The 16300-nt window shown below is 55.5% G+C and overlaps 1 protein-coding gene across 3 annotated transcripts in view; it reads right to left on the bottom strand.

Annotated features, from left to right (window-relative positions):
* Positions 1-15374, bottom strand: part of STEAP3 (STEAP3 metalloreductase) — a 48024-nt gene extending 32650 nt beyond the window's left edge. For 2 of the 3 annotated variants that reach the window (XM_029226065.1, XM_029226064.1), the window contains exon 1: positions 10344-10405. Coding sequence is in view for 1 of the 3 variants with exons in the window: in XM_029226066.1 (XP_029081899.1) it covers positions 15275-15374 (100 nt within the window). In the remaining 2 variants the exon portion in view is untranslated. Of the gene's footprint in view, positions 1-10343; positions 10406-15274 lie in introns of those variants that run through there. The other variant, XM_029226066.1, reaches the window with a different exon arrangement.
* Positions 15375-16300: the final 926 nt, after the last annotated feature.

Below are 16300 nucleotides of genomic sequence, written 5' to 3'. Positions count from 1 at the left end.
TTTTTTTTTTTTGCGGTACGTGGGCCTCTCACTGTTGTGGCCTCTCCCGTTGCGGAGCACAGGCTCCGGACGTGCAGGCTCAGCGGCCATGGCTCACGGGCCCAGCCGCTCCGCGGCATGTGGGATACTCTCGGACCGGGGCACGAACCCGTGTCCCCTGCATTGGCAGGTGGACTCTCAACCACTGCACCACCAGGGAAGCCCTTCCCCAGGATTTCTGATGCTGCCGGTCATAGGACCCCCGGCTGAAAATCACTACAGTAGATGTTCACAAAAGGTCTATGTGAGGGGTGAGTGAATTAATGCATCACTTCTCGAATTCTTATAGTCGGGCCCAGCTCTCCATAAAGCCCTCCCTGACCCACAGGGCCCCTGGTATCAGTATCTCCCCTTATGTTCCTCTTGGTCTTGAGGGTCAGGTGTGTGTGCCCCATTGCTGCACACCCTGGCCTCCCAAAGCTGGCTCCTTCTGGTAAGGAGAAGGTGGTCCAGGCCATGGCGGCATTGCCCACTCAGCCAACGAGGCAAAACCCTCCAGGAGAATCGCTCCCACGGTCCCCTCCCCTCCTGTACGTGGGTCACCAGGCCCACTGCAGGCTGAGGGTGAAGAGAGTAGTAGAACTGGGAGACCACACAGATCCTGGGGACCCAGGAGCCCCCAACACAGCAACTGGGGTGATTATCCCAGAGTACGAGTTTCCTGGATGACCTAGAATTCAGACGGCCTGACACCATATTCATGACTTTCTTTCACTAAGATTTAATAGCCAGGCCTGGAGCAAGTGCTCACGGGCACAGAGGCAGGAGGGTGGTCAGTGCTGGTTGCGAGGGGGAGGGAGTCGGTGGTCGGCGCCAAGACCAGGGGCGCAAAGCGGGAAGATGCTAGGGTCCCCATGCTGCACAACCCCAGGGGCGTGATTTACATTGTGATCCGTGTGAACAGGGCCCTCTGGAGTTGCGCAGTGCACAGCCTGTACAGTTTTATGCAAAGGTTGGTCCTGCCAATTCTCGTCTGAAAAATTTCCTCATTTGTTATTCCCTGAGTACTCACTGTGTACCCAGCAGGTGTTCTGGCAGGTGGCTAGAAGACGGTTTGTCCTCTTGGGACTCTTAGGGGAAAGGCCAGCTACACCCCGCAGCCAAGAGAAAAGTGCTTGCAAGAGGGCGTGCCCAGCTCTGTGGCAGCCAGGGAGGAATGCCTGTCTCTGCCCAGGGAGGTCAGGGCGCTGGCATGTGGAAGCAGCCAGCTCCCTGGACCCCTTAATCCCGCCAGGCTAGAGGCTATCGGCAGTGGCCGCTGAACCTGCAGCCTCAACACCTGGGGTTGGGTGGCTTCTTGCTTTCCAGGGACACCCGCTGCTGCAACCCCTGGGACCAGATGGGTCTCGTGGGATGTTGCTGTCCCCACCTTCCCCCTCGCCGTGGTGTAAATCTGTGGATTCAGCAATGGGCACCCTGCTCCTGGGGAGGCTGGAGGACGGGAAAGGGGCAGAGGCAGGCAGCCAAGCCAGAGAGAGGCAGCTCCCGGGGCTCCTGCCAAGGAGCTCAGCCTGCCTCACGTGGCCAGTCTCTTGGGTTGGGGTGCATATGCTTCCCCAGCTCTGCCCTGCTGATGGGCCACCTGTTCCAGGTGGCCTCCGCGCTCTTGTCACATTACCATTGACTGCACACACCGGTTCACTCGTCTGTCACCCCGCCAGACTGGGGGCCACTTCCAACTCATTTCTGGTCTCTAGCATCCAGCCTGGGGCCTGGCACCATGTAGGTGCTCAATCAGTGTTTGTGGCTTGAATGACTTAACTGCTAGATTCTGTGCCTGAGGGCAGAGTGCGCTTGAGTGAGTCCTGGCTGTTATCCCCAGAACCTAGCTGGGGTCCTCCTGCACCCAGTGGGGGTTCAATCATACAATGCGTTTCGAGTCCCTCCGGTAGCCTGGCCATACTGTTAGAACTGGCCAGACATTTCACTATTTGATGAACTTCGTAACACGAAGACCAATGCACAGCTGTGCTTAAACACTGCAAATAAACAGAATAACACAAATGCAGCTTAGCTTATGCAACTCTGGCAAAAGTAGGAAATCAAACCCCATACCCGAGGCACAACAGGGTGCAGCCTGGTAAGTGCATACCCAGGGAAGGAGGCTTCAGGGATGCTGGGTCGATGGCTCCAGGGCCCAATGAGCCTCTGAGCCAGGGGGTAGAGCGGTCTGCCCAGTCTCCATCAGGGAGAAGCGTCTGGGGCAGGTGAGGCTCAGCTGCGGCTTCTGGCAGATGGCCTCCGTGGCTTTTCCCAACCAAGGCCCACCTGATCTATAGTCTCGACTCTGGCCATCCCCTCTTATGCTTTTTTCCCCCGCTCAAGTCATAGATTTAATCTCTGTGCCTGGAAATTCCTTTCCCTCCAAAGGACAAAATTCACAGTGCAGCAGAAAGGCCACTCCTCTGTGAAGTCCTCACCCTACCTCCCCTTCAAGGCAGGATGAATGCCCCTCCCCTAGTTCCCTTGGCTCTCTGCAGCACAGGTAACAGGATGGAACCAGCACACGATGGCAGGTACTTTCCTTAGTACCTACTTGGACTTAGAGGTCCGAGCGGTGGATGGCGGTGGGGTCCCTAGCCCCCTTTAATCTCTGTCACCCCTCCCCATGTGCTAATGTTAGTATGAAAACTAATACCCTTGGTATGAATAATTTACATTTCCCAGTCAGGTAAAGTGAATAACACCTCCTACAAAATCGTTCCCATTTTATAGATCTGAAACAATCTAAGTAAAAAGCCAGCTACTTGCTATGCAAATAGAAGCAGCTTTCAGGGAAGTCCCCTAGTTCCCCCTTCCCTCCACATGACTGCCCCTGAAGCCACATCATGTAGAAATCCCAGGACTTCCCAGGGCTCTAAGGTTCGCCTGCCCTCCCCTACCGGGATGCAGCTGGGAGGTCACATCCCGGCATCCAACAAGTGCCTGGCAGCTGCCACATCACCATCGATCAGGAGTCAAAGAAGAGAACTTACTGTGAGGCGAGGCCTGACTCAAACGGTGGGGAGACCCTGACTGTGGACTTGTACACTCAGGGGATCATTACTTCCATTTTACAGATGAGAAAACTGAGGTTGAGGCCCCACTGTTGGCTCTTGCCCTAGTCCCGTCCAGTCCCTGCATTCAAGCTGCCTCTGGGGCAGTGAGGCTGGGCAGCTCGTGGCCGTGGGCATGAGTCATAGCCAGTTACCTGGTCTACATGGGGCTCTGAGGTGGTCTTGGCTTCCTTGTGGCTCTCCCTCTGCCCTGCTGAGCTGCCCAAACTCATACTTTCCACGCTCTCGTTCTCAGGCTGTATCTGCAAATCTGGGGCTGCCCTCTTCTCCTAGATCCTAAACCAAGGCAGCGCAGGCCCTCCCTCGCTGATCTCAGGTTAATGGGTCCAGGGGGCAAGAAGGAGGTGCTACCTGAGTCCAGGTGCCCCTCACACACACACACCCTCCCCGCCGACAGCTGACTTGAGGGGAGACAGCATAGAAGATGCCAGTCTCAAATCCAGGTTTAAAAGCTGGGTCATAGCCACACACATCTTAATTGGTGCATTTCTATTTTCTCTGTGGGCATTTTGCCTTTCTGATGGACTCTTACAAACATTTTACTGTTACATTTCTTGTAATACTGCCTGGAATCGTTATTTAGACATCATTAAAAAATCATTATAGTTTTAAAAAGAAGGCTGAGAAGCTCCTACAAAAGAGAATACAAGAAGCACGGGTGCGTACACGCTCATACAAGCCTGTACACACACAAATACACACAGGTGCAAGTTTGGTTGGACAGAAAAGAGAGGTTTATCACCACAGCGCTTGCAAAATAGAAGTGAATGAATAATTTTTAGGGCTTTATACAGACATTTAGATGTTTGAAACATTCTAGAAAAATCCGGTTTCATTACTTACACCAGTCGTTCTCTGATAAACCAACCCAGAAGTGGTTAACGATAAGTAAAATTTACAATCCCCAAATGGACCTGCCTTCCACAGAAATACATCATAAACATGAACCTTTTTTTTTTGTAACACACCAGAACCCGCAAAGCTCTTGTTCTCATTAACTGAAGGCACGGTGTGTGATAAATCCTTAAACCCCTTATTCGGAAAAGGTTCCTGACTTAATGTGTACATGACAAGATCTCCCATTTTGGCAAGAACTTCACCAGACTGTGCTCTTTGGTGCCAGTTGCCAAACGGGGGCTCCCTGAGGTGCCGGGGTCCACTTAAGCAGGCCAGGGGCTCGTGGGGCTGGAGGGAGGGGCCCACACACTGCCCAGGCCACCTTGGCTCTCACCGGACTCACCAACGACAGGCTGATGTGAGGGTCTGAAGCACGGGTCCTTGACAGCCCCACTGTGATCTGGCCACCCGTTCCTGCTGGGGTCTCCCTCTGACCTGCGAGCAGCCTGACTTTGGTTTTGAAGACAGGCGGATGCTGAGAAGGCGTGGGACCTGCCACGGGCCAGGCTGCCGGCCCCTCAACCTGCACTCCAGTTCCTGGCTGCAGGGAGTGGACGGGGTGGTGACTGATGCTCGGTTTCAGAGTGCACTGCGGGAGAGCGGCTCTGTCTTCATAGTTCCTGTTTAGGGAGGAAACCTCACTGGTGGTAATTAGTGGCTCAGAGTCAAGTCTCTTTGCTATAGGAACTGAGGCGGGACAGACAGCAGAACCCAGGATACATAAAATGAATAAACGTCATCCACTGCAGGGCGGACTGCCTCACCACAGGGCTGTGTGTATGTGTGTGTATGTGTGTGTGTGAGAGAGAGAGAGAGAGAGAGAGAAAGAGAAAGAGAAAGAGAGGGACACCTTTACTTCTCGGATACAAAGCCGAACGTAATGGCTGCAGAAAATGGCAATCTACCAGCTGCTGGGTGGGTGATGCATTGCAATCACTGTGGCTGTCATTGGCTTAGTGATAATTCTCCTTACATTTTGTGCCAGCAAAGGCTTCACAGTCGTCTTTACTTGCTAGTCTGTGCCCATGGTGGGGAGAAAGACAGACAGACAGGAGGACCCACAGAAAGACAACCCTGTTCGGAGGGCAAAGCATGGATGGGGTGGGCCCGCCCGTGCCGGTGACCCTGCCCTGCCAGCGACCCTGGAGGCCACACCAACAGCACAGAGGGAGGCTAGAGGTTTGGAGGCTTTCGTATCATTGAAGTTAATTATGCCAAGTTCAGTCTCACGACAGGTGTATTTGATTGTTTTCAACCTGTTGGAAAACTGGCGATCTTGGGAAACTAGCTCTGAGTAACCCTGGGCATCTGGGCCTTTGATGACCAGAATACATCACCCTAGGCTCCTGACAGGTTTACTCTTATTACCAGCAATAGATCAGGGCCTGCACGGTTCTCCGCTGTGGCTCCTATGACTTGTCACTTCTACTCGAGCGCACCCGCGTGTGGGCAGGGGCATTCTGGCATCTTCTGTAGTCCAGCCTAGGCCAGCACGTGCAGACTGACTTTCCCCTGCTCAGCTCACCCTGCCTCCTTCAGTCCCCGCTGCCCCCCACTTCTGCCAGGGCTGCTACCTCCACCTGAAGTCCTGACAGCCTCGTGGCCATCCAAATGCCGCTTCCCTAAAGACCCAGCCTGGGCCCTTGGGCCTGCCGGGTACCTCCCAGCCCCCCAGAGTCCTGCAACCCTCTCCCCTGCTCTGAATACAGAGTCAGCTGTTCAGGTGGGAGATCTAGTTAGACAGACCTAGGTGTGAATTCAGGTTTGGCCGTGTACCAGCAGTGTGACCTTGGGCAGGCTATTTTCCTCCTCTGTTCTGATGGTTAAGTGAGACAGCGAACATGAAAGCCCCAAACCCACATCTTAGCATTGCTCTTACTTACGCATGTCCTGCGTTCCACTGTGGGCCACCGGCCACAGGCAGCCCTGGACTCTTCTCCCTCTGCCGCCTGGTAGCATTCTGTATCCTCACTCAGCTTCCCAATTGACTACAAGCTCCCTGAGGGCTCTCCACTCCTGTGTACCTACCCAGCCCCCAGCCTCAGTGAGGCTGGTAGACGCCTGCGGGCTGGGGGCTCTCAGGCAGTGCTCTAGAACAGTGAACACCAAATCGCCCAGGAGTTTCGGCAGTGGACTTCTGGGCAGCTCTATGTGTGGAGCCGCTGCCTGATGCAGTGGTTGGCGTGGGCTCAGCATGCTCTGTTCCCATCAGAGCTACCGGGTGGTCTCCTATCCCCTTGGAGAAGCTGCACAGTCAGGAAACCGCACTTCCTTCTGAAAGCAAACCCGCCAGGTACGAGCAGACAGGATGTCCTGGCACACCCCCATGGCTCCAGCTGTGATGCCCTGTCCCCTGAGGTTCTCCCTGAGTTCCCCCCAATCTTGGGATGCCCCCTCTCCCCTCGCTTGCCACACATAGCCACGCCAGATCAGAATGTTCAAGAAGAGTTGTAGCAAAAGTTACGGGAGGACAAAAGGCAGCCAAGCCAGAACTTACAAAGCAGTCAGGTCTCCAGCCTCCAGGCTTCTAATCCAGCAACACCAGGAGGGCGGGGCTTCCCCGAATGGAACGCCCTGAGCCCCCATCACAACCCTTGGCCACCTGGCCCGGCACGTCTTGCTTACTTCCCTTCCAGTTCCAGGCGCCACCTGACTTCCAGCCAGAGTGGAGCCATCTCCGCAGACCAGCCGCAAAGGGCGTGCCCTGACCTGCAGCGGCGGCTCAGGCCGTGTCCAGTGCATTACCGACCCACGTACACGTCCGACTGGGCGCCCGGGCTCAGCACAGGCCCCTTGGATCCCAAAAGGCCCGTTTGGGTGACTCCACAGGCCCTGTGTCTGGCCGTCCTGTCTTTGCGCAGACTCCCCCTGGAGGGCCCGTCTCACAGGGCCACCTGAAGCCCCCTAACATCCTCAGCTGTGAGCCCTGAGTCATTCAGCTTCAGAGAGACCTTCAGCCCGACTGCAGGGCATGCTGTCACCCTCCCAAGCCCGCCAGTCAAATCACAGGCCTACCCTTCCCACAGCCTGACGGCCACCATAGGCATCGGACGCTCCAGTAACGGGAACGGTCTTCCCGTCACAGACCCAGCACACCGGCTCCCGGAAACCTGCTCTCTACACATGAACCAAGAAAGCTTAGGCCCACTCCCCGTGGAAAGCATAGGAAGCCCATTCACCAGTCCCTAAATTCCTCTACATTTACCTGTGACTGATTTGATAGTCTTGGGGCTGCATTTTTCACAGTTTAATCTCCTAATCGGAGAGTTCCAAAAGGCTTAAAACTGTGCTGTGCTCCGACCCCACCCGGCTCTCGTTAAGTAGAAGAGGGAACAAGGAGTAAGTTACTGCCTGATTGCAGGACAGTCAGTGCTCACCCGTTGCACGTTCTGCCCGGTGACTGTGGTGACCGATGAGGACAGACTGATTGGAAAGAGTAATTCTCTAGTGACAGTTTTCCACACCTGAGGAGGAGGGAAACATTTTGCTCTGGGTTGAAGTGCCAATGCAGGGGTTTAGGATCCTGCATAAATTAGCAGCCACCGATCCCACCCTGACAGCAGGCACAGTGGTCAATACCTCCAGCTAGGCGGGAGTCGTCTCTGCTTTGGAATCCTGACTTGCATTAGCTGTGGGACCTGGGCCTCAGCTGCCCCACTTGTAATTCAGAAATAAGTGGAGGGCGTGGGTTTTCGTGGGATGATAAATGGCAACCGACACTCATCCTGCCAGAAGTGGGACTCAGCCAGGTCCTGAGTGCCTGGCACCAAGTCAGTGCTCAGTAAATGTTGAAAGAATAAATGATGAGGCAGAATTTGGACAAGCATATAGTTAGTGGTTAGGAGCACAAATCTGGGCTCAAAAGAATGGAGTCTCGTGTTCTTGGGAAAGTTACATGGCTGGGAGAACAGCACCGTCTACTTCGTAAGAGAGTCGGAAGGTTTAAGTGTGCTCACACATATAACATGCTTGGCATGTGGGAAGCGGGACGTTCAGTGATGATGACAATTGCCATTTCAGATGTGAAGGAAGAGGTGCTCATGGCACGCCAAGGATGTGAAGGGCTGACATGCAGAGGTCTGGGAACAGCGGGGCAGGTTGGACGGGCAGGTGGGTCCAGCTGCAGCGAGCAGGCAGAAGGAAGTCAGACTTGAAAATCACCTAGAGCACCCTGTCCCCCCAACCCTTGCCTCCCCACCTCCAAGTTCTGTAATCTCCACAGCTCCTAAATTGAGGCCTGGGCCCGAGGTCAGGTCTGCAACAGAGAAGGGGAGCATGGAGGCCACGCTCTAGTGAGCCGAGGGATTCAGAGTAGAAGAGCAATGAGCCTGGAAGGTCCCCAGCTGACTTTAACACAAACTCTGGGGGAAGGGGGAGGGATCTGATATTTACTGCACTCCTAAAGCCCAGCACTTCACACGGTGCACATACACCACCCCCGGCAGGCATTATTGTTCCTGTTTTACAGGAAGATTATGTCCCAAGCCCTTAGCAAGGTTTCATAGACGAAGCAGGTTCAGAGAACTGAGGACTTGGCCAAGGCCACATGGTAAAGAGCTGTGATTCAGACTTGGGGGTCCACCTGACTGCAAAGCCAGGTGCCCTCCCCTGCAGCCAGCCTCTCCACTGCTCAGGTGTGCGGCTTGGGCTTTAGTCCTTAAATTTCCCTTTTTAACTACCTGAAGCCCTGCCCAATACTCTGAGACGTCCAGCGAGGGAACGGCCCTGAGTTAAGGACAAGAAACTTGAAGGGGAGAGGAATTTACCTGTTTGGCATCTCTAGGCTGGAGAGGGCACACCTATGGTCCCAGTGTGGCCAGGCCTGGTCCTGGGGAGCTCAGCGGGCTTGGGGCTGGCTGTCCAACCCTCTAGTGAACAAATGGCCTGGCCTGAGCTCCCTGCGAGCTCTGAGGCCAGGGTCACCCCATGCCAACTCCAGGCCTTCCTCCCCCAGGCCTGGCTGAGGCTACCTGTCCACCATTCAAGGCCTCCTTCGGGGAAACCTTTCTACCCCAGTGATAGCCCCTGCCCCACTACGTCCATTCATCCATCAGACATTGATTAAACACCTGCTCCAAGGTGACCCCTCTGCCGGCCACTGGGGATAGAGTGGGAAGAGAGATGAGTTAGATACAGTCCCAGCCCTCCAGGCACTCCTGACTGGATGTAGGAGGGGTTCACTCTGCAGAATTGGATTCAGCCAGCTGTGGGTAGGACCTAGGCACCTGTTTTTTTTTTTTTTAAGAAACCATGCAGGTGACTGAAGGGGCACACCCAGGTGAGACTCTTTGGTCTTGTGGATATTCTGACCCCCAGTACTGCATCCTTCAGGCTGCCACAATCCTCTGAGAACATGGCCTGTCTCTTCTCCCACTAGCAGGCTCCTCTGGGCTCTCAAGTCAGATAAATCCTACTTTCGCAACTTGCTACCCGGGTATCCTTGCAAAATACCCATGCTCTCTGAGGCTCAGGTTCCCCGTCTTAAATGAGATAATTGGTGCCTTCCTATGCTGAGGATTAACTGGGATATTGTGCGCAAAGCAAGATGTCTGGCACAGATGAGCGCACAATAAATGTCTGCTATTAATTATATCATCACTGCACTCTGATGGACAGAAATATTTCCCTGTGGGTATTTCCAGAATCCCTACTTCTGGAGCTTGAGAGGCGGCCCTGGAAACCTGCGAGGCCTCTCCGCGGAGTCCTCTGCCGGGGCTCCAACGAGACCTGTCTGCATTTTCCCCGTGGACCCAGCCTCCTGGCCCTCACAGGAAATATCAGCTTGTCGTACCCTCCCCTTCACCTATCCAGAGTGAACAAAGTTTCAACCACACCTCTCTGGGCAGCCTGCCCCCGATTTCGGGGAAACGGGCAAAGGAAATGGGGTAAGTCTGCCAGGCTCCGCGGGCAGAGCACACTGGTGCGTCCAGCCGCCTCCCGATCAAGGTCGGGAGCCCCCGCCCCTGCCGCCTGCCTAGCCCGCCCACCGCTCCCGCCCTCCCCGGAGACCGTGGGCCCGGAGCTGCGGGGAACCGGGGGCCGGAGGACTTGGCGGGTCCGCGGGCTGGGGCGCGAGAGGCAGCAGCCCGGGGGCTTAGCGTGGCCCCTTCAGTCCGGCCCCCGGCGCAGGCCGCGTCCGGCCTGCCCGGCCAGAGTGGCGCCCGAGGTTTGCGTCCCTGGGGAAGGAAGGCGCCCACGGAGTGGGGGACCCAGGACCCAGGTTCGCTGCCGCCGGGCACACGTGGCTCGGTCCCAGCGGCCCAGGTCTCCAGCACGCGCGCGGCGGCGCGCGACGAGGGCGCTCCGGGGCGGGCTCCGGGGCGGGGGGCGAGCGGGCGACGGGTCACTCACCTCTCAGGCCCGCCGCTCGGAGCAGCGGCGGCGGCAGAAGGTCCGCGGCGGAGGCGCTGGCGCTGCCCGGAGGCTCCTCCTCTCCCCCCGCCCCGCCTGCCCGCGGGGCCGGACCTGCGGGGGAGGTGGCCGCCCGCCAGGCCGCTGCTGCTTATCCGGCTCGGCCGCCTCCCTCGGGGCCACAATCGGAGAGCCGCAGGGTCCTCGGGCGGCAGGCACCTACGATCCTCCGCCCCTCAGCCCCTGGCCTGAGCTTCGGACACGTGTTGATCGGCGCCCCCTTCCCCCATTTAAAGGGTGCAGAACTCCCGGACCAACTCTTAACCGGGACAAGGGGGTCGTGTGGAGGCCAGGGTAACTTCTGGGACCCACTCGCTCCCTTCACCTGAGGGACATCTCAAATCCACGTCCATTGTATAACCGAGGTTGAGTGGCAGGCCAAGTTCACCAGGTGGCAAGAGGCCAGGGCACCAGAGTCAACCTGGCTTCCTTCCTTCCTTCCTTCCTGCGAGGGAAGCAGGCAGTACAGGCCCCTCCTGGACGAGGCCGCATCCCGCCTTTGGTTCCTTGTTTCTCCTCTGTCCCTTGTCTACCCTTAGGGCAGAACTCTGACCCTCCTGAAGTCCTCAGTTTCAGGTCCTGGGAGCTGGTGGAGGGCCCTTAGGAGCTTGTCTCTATGTCTAGACTTCCTGGGCTTCAAACCACCCCTCTGCCCCTGAGAAAGATGACCTCCAGCCCTGGGCACTGTCCTCCCCTCCCCCATGCTAGTGGCATCCTGCACAGCAGTGAGTCAGGTGCAAGTTAAGGATATCTTTTGGGTACCTTTCTAGAGGTGTGTGCCTTCATCTGAAGGCCTTTCTCACCTACAACTTCACATCATGTGCTGTTGACAGCTCTACCTCCCCCCTTTACAGGTGAGGACATGGGGACCCTGATGGTTGTAGGGCACCAATGTCACTCATCTTCTGGGAGGCTGACCGGGGGTTACCTGAGCCCTGTGACTCTTTCTGGATTATTCCTGTAGTACATATTCCACCAGCCCTTGATAAAGAGCTTCAAATTACTCCAGGATAACAACCTGTTCTGGAGAGATAAGTCCTAGGGAGGGGTTATCTGATCCCTGAGACCAGAGAGGCAGGGGGCTGGGCCTCGGGAATGGCCCCAGAGCTAGACCACAATGGGGGAGGGGCAGACCTGGCGGGGTGGTGGGGTGAGGGGCCTCTCCTCCATCCTCCGACCCTGTGGAGACCCACCCATGAGCATCCAATGCTTCCTCACTTCCACAGGTTTCCTCCTGCCTAAAATACCTTCCTTCCCCAGCTTGCTGCTCTGCCAGGCCCCAAGGCCCAGGTCTGCTCCCACCTCCTTCGGTGACCCTCCTGCCCCACCCTGCCCCAGGACCTCTCTGAGCTCCTGTGGCAGTTCTCATAGGTCTTCATGCATTCAACACTCAGGGAACCCCACCACACCAGTGTTCCAGGTGCTGGGGACACAGATGCCCCATGCCTGGTTCTGGCCCTTGGATAGCAAGTTGCCTCTGCAGTGGGTTATAGACTTTGGGGAGACAAGAATGAGTACCTAGCCCTCTTTGGTGCCCTTAGCATGGTGCCCTGCACATAGTAGGTACTCTTTAAGTATCTGCTCTGGCTTATGGGGGAGTCTCTGAGCACCCTTCCTGCAACTCCAAAGGGAGGCACAAGGAGATGAAGCTTGGGAAATGGAGACACTGAGAGGTCTTCCAGCATTCTCAAAGGATCTGTCCAGAATCCTTCCAAAGAGACCTGGTGGGCCTCTGAGGGGCTCCCAATGAGTTGGAGAGCGAGCTGAAGGCTGGAGTGGTAGAGATGCACCGAGGAATGTCCTAGTAGAGCATGAACTTCTGCAAGAGAACAATCAGGGCCTTGAAAGCCACAGCGAGGGAGGGAGGTGAACACCCTGCTAAGGCCAAGCACCTTGGTGGACAGAGCACCACCCACGCTGCTGGGCTTTGGTGCTTTGCCTGTCTGTCTCCCTATCTCGCCTGGCATGGGGCCTGGTGAGGGTGAGAGCTCAGTACATGTTTCCTGGGGCCAAACTCCTGGGAAGCAGATGAGCCCTCTGCTGAGCAGGGAGGGAGAGTGGCACTGACACTGGCTGAGCACTTCCTCTGTGCCAGACTTGTGTCCTTGGCCAGGCCAAGGGCAGAGCAGTTGGAGCCATCTTTTTGAGACATTTGTCAGGTCATGTTACTCCTTGGCTCAAAACCTGCCCTGGCTCCCTGGTCTCTCGGAGTCAAAGCAAAGTCCTGGTAATGGCGACCAGGCCCAGTGGGACCTTGTGTCCGGTTCCCCTCTCTCTGCTCTCTCAGCCCTGCGGTGCTGGCCTTTTCCCTCCTTCCTCTGGAGCCTTGCAGAATAATATCACCTCCATGAGACCCATGCCCCAATCATCCCCATCCGTCATCTGTGTACCCTGCCCTATTTCTTTTCTTTTCACTTAGCCTTTTTTCCTTCTAACACACTATAAAACACAACTTCTCTGTTTGCTGTTTATTAACTGTCTGCCCCCACAGAAATGTGAGCTCCCCCAGGGAAGGGAGTTTTATCTGCTTCCTTCACTTCTGTGTTCCCAGTGCGTGGATCAGAGCCTGGCACATAGTCGGTGCTCTGTAAATAGTTGTTGAACGAATGCACTGCCATTCTCAACCTTCTGCATCTCCCAGCATCTCTGGGAAGCTTCCCCAGGGCTCCTGCCCACCTCTGGTCTCCCCCCTTGCTTGCCCCAGAGCTAGCACACTGCAGGCACACAGGAGGCGCTCAGTACACGCACTGGTGGATGTCTAGACCTGGAGCCCCTGGGTGTCAGTCTCCTGAGATTGCCCTTTTTCCTGAAGACAAGGCTACTCCTTTGGCTAAGAAAATGAGAGTATTCAGGAAGAGAATCTAGATTCATCTCCTACTTGGGCCAGAGAGAAGGACAGAAGCTCCGCTTCTTGGATTGATCCCTCACTTATAAGCTGAGACAGAGCACATCCATTTCACAAAATAAATACTCTAAATGACTACTAAATCAAGATGGTCACAAGAACCCATGTGCTGGATGTATTCTGACAGCCTGGCTGGGAGCCAGGCCACCTGAACCAAGCCCTGCCCAGGCCGGGCTGTGGGCCCAGGGAAGGTGCCCTGGCCTCCACTGCCCAGCCCAGGCCAGGTAAGACTCCTCCAACCAAGCGCCTGGGCACAGGGAGCTGCTTCTTCCTGTGAAGGATGGAGAGGGGCTGTGGCTTGGGGTAGGGATTCTGAGGGAAAATGGAGGGTTGTCTCTTCCTCCTTGAAGACCCAGTGGATGAAGCCACGTCTAAGGCACCCAGAGGTGAGGCAGGGCAGCGGGCGACGGGCATGGTCTGTGAGGGGCAGGCACCGGATGGGGAGGCAGGCTGCAAAAGTGTGCTCAGGGCCTGGCGTTTAAGCTTGGACTCTTGCACGTGGCGAATTACTTCGAGCCAATATTGTAAGGCGTTATAAGAAGGCATGGCTAACAGAGCACCGGGCACCGCCCCTGCCCCTGCACCCCAGGGCTTGGTACTCTGCTTTTGCATAAGGCTCACCCTCCGTCTAGTTCTCTATTGAAACATGAGCTCTCTCCAGAAGAAAAGCTCCCTGAGCTCAGTGGGATGAGAAACTGCGCAACCACAAGAGATTAAACTGTGTCAGCACGAGTGTGGACAAGGTTCGAAAGGCAGATGCTTTCAGGGGGAGGGGTGGGCTGATAAAGGACTAGGGGAGGGGTGGGCTGCAGCAACCATTCTGCTAAGGAAGCTCTGGCACATGGTATGTACTTAATCTCTGTGTGAGACCAGGCATCTTGGCTTGTGACTGGACATCCGTGGGCAGCGGGAACTGTGGTAGCACTGCGTTGCCTTCAGTTGGGGGGAGATTGCACAGGTGCACAACTAGAGAAGTCTGGGCTTTAGCGCCTTGCTCCAAGGGTGGTGCACGTGGGGGCCTGGGAGGTTTTTTACAATGGCAGAGTCTCAGACCCACCCCAGATCTGAATCAGAAATGCATTTTCACAAGACCCGCCGGAGATGGTATGCACATTAAAGTTTGAGAAATTAGGGTCTACAGCACAGATGAGAAAACGGACAACTCCCTGAACACCTGGGCCAGGGCAGATCATCAGGACCCTGTGCTGGGCTGCCTTCACCCTCACTGGGTGGTTCTTTAATATCATCCCCTTTGCTTTCTCAAAGGTCCTTGTGAACCAAATAACCTGATTTCGTGCGCTTCTGAATTCTTATAAATATGAAGTAAGTGACCTGTCCTGCACAATACTCAATGCCTATTATACAAAGCTCTGAGAAAAAAATATAAGACTAGTATGCTTATTCCTTTCCAATTGCTGATCTTATTTCCCTTTTTTTTTTTTTAAACATCTTTATTGGGGTATAATTGCTTTACAGTGGTGCTTATTTCCCTTTTTACCATGGCGACTAGGATACTCAGACCCATATTCATGACTATATTATCCTTACTAAATGTATTTAAGTTCTGCTTTATTTTCCCCCAGCCCATGATTTTCTGTGTCTAGTTTACTATTAACTGTATCGTGAAGCTCTTCGTTATAAGGTGTTCTAAGTTGCTTTTGGAAAAAGCCAATTGTTTAAGCAAAATAAATAGGCAACATCTGTGTGCTACAGTGGCAAATTCTTTTTCCCCTGGGTGGCCATTACCCTTTCATGGCAAGAACAGGGTCATTCCTATCCTCTGCTGGATTTTTGAGAAGAGGACGGAGGGCTTGGGAGAAGGATGAGTCCATGGACTTCTGCCCAAAGTTACTGAGAAAAGAAAGCCCAAAAAGCTAGGCGACACTGGGGAGGTGGCGGTGGGGTATTGTGACACTCACCCTGTGCTCCTGCCTGCTCTCTCCCTGCCAGTCAGTTCTCAGCTCACCTGATTGGGGGTGCAAGGTGCTGTCCTCCATGTCAGGCGACTTTTCCCAGCCCGGGGCAGGGGCCCTGCTCACCAGGGGCCCCAGTGGCAGGCTCTCCATGTGCTGCTTCTTCTGCTGCTAGGCCCCCTATTGGGTGGCCAGCGCTCACTAGGCATGGCGTGGGGGGTGGGGCATGGGGAGAGTCAGCTGAGGCTGCTCAAGGGCAGGAGGGTCAGAGCCCGGCCCAGCCCAGATGGGCGTCACTGACCTCAGGGTTATCTGCAAACACACTGTGGTCAGCAGCCCAGATAAGCCCTCCCTCCAGCCCTGGGGATGTTTTCAACTGGCTTAATTCTCCGCTTCCTGGATCTTGGCTCCCAAGGGGAGGAGGGAAGTGGCAATTTTGAAGACCCACCTTGAGCCAAAGACTGTGCCACGTTTAAATCACCTGCTTTAAGCCCCATCCAGACGTTGTGAGGCGAATGGAATCAGCCTCATTTTCAGATGAGGAAAGCATCCTGCAGTGAGGAAATGGTAGAGCTGGGACTCGAACCAGGTCTGCCTGACCACCGGGCAGGCTACCTCTGCCTCACGAGGTAGACGGCTCTGTGGGCAGTGGCCAGCACACCTTGCGCCAAGGACCGGGGCCAGCTCAGTGTTGGGGGAGAGCAGGGGCGGTCCATGCAGCGTGACCAAAGGGGAGACGAACCTGGGTCACTCCCAAACGCTTGCAGCCCTGTCCCACCTAGGTGAGAGCCTATGAGCCACACCTCCCCGGCCTCTCAGAGGTGACGGCTCCACCAATGTGTCTACCTGAGATCTGCACAGCCTGGAAGCAGGTCTGTGGAATGTGAGGTAGGACTTCAAGAGTCTGGTTCTTTCCAGTGTACTGCCTGACTTCATTGACATGCACAGGCGAGCCATCATCTCAGAGTCATGTGTAGATGTTTGCTGGTCCCTGGCAGCATGTGAGAAGCCAGGTCCCTGCAGGACAAATAAGGGAGATAGTGGACCAAATCTGGTACATGTGCCAAGGGCCACGGCCA

Source organism: Monodon monoceros, unplaced genomic scaffold, assembly GCF_005190385.1.
Source record: "Monodon monoceros isolate NGI ecotype Baffin Bay Population unplaced genomic scaffold, NGI_Narwhal_1 Super_Scaffold_16, whole genome shotgun sequence".
Lineage (NCBI taxonomy): Eukaryota > Metazoa > Chordata > Mammalia > Artiodactyla > Monodontidae > Monodon > Monodon monoceros.
This window is presented reverse-complemented; position numbering and strand designations above follow the sequence as displayed.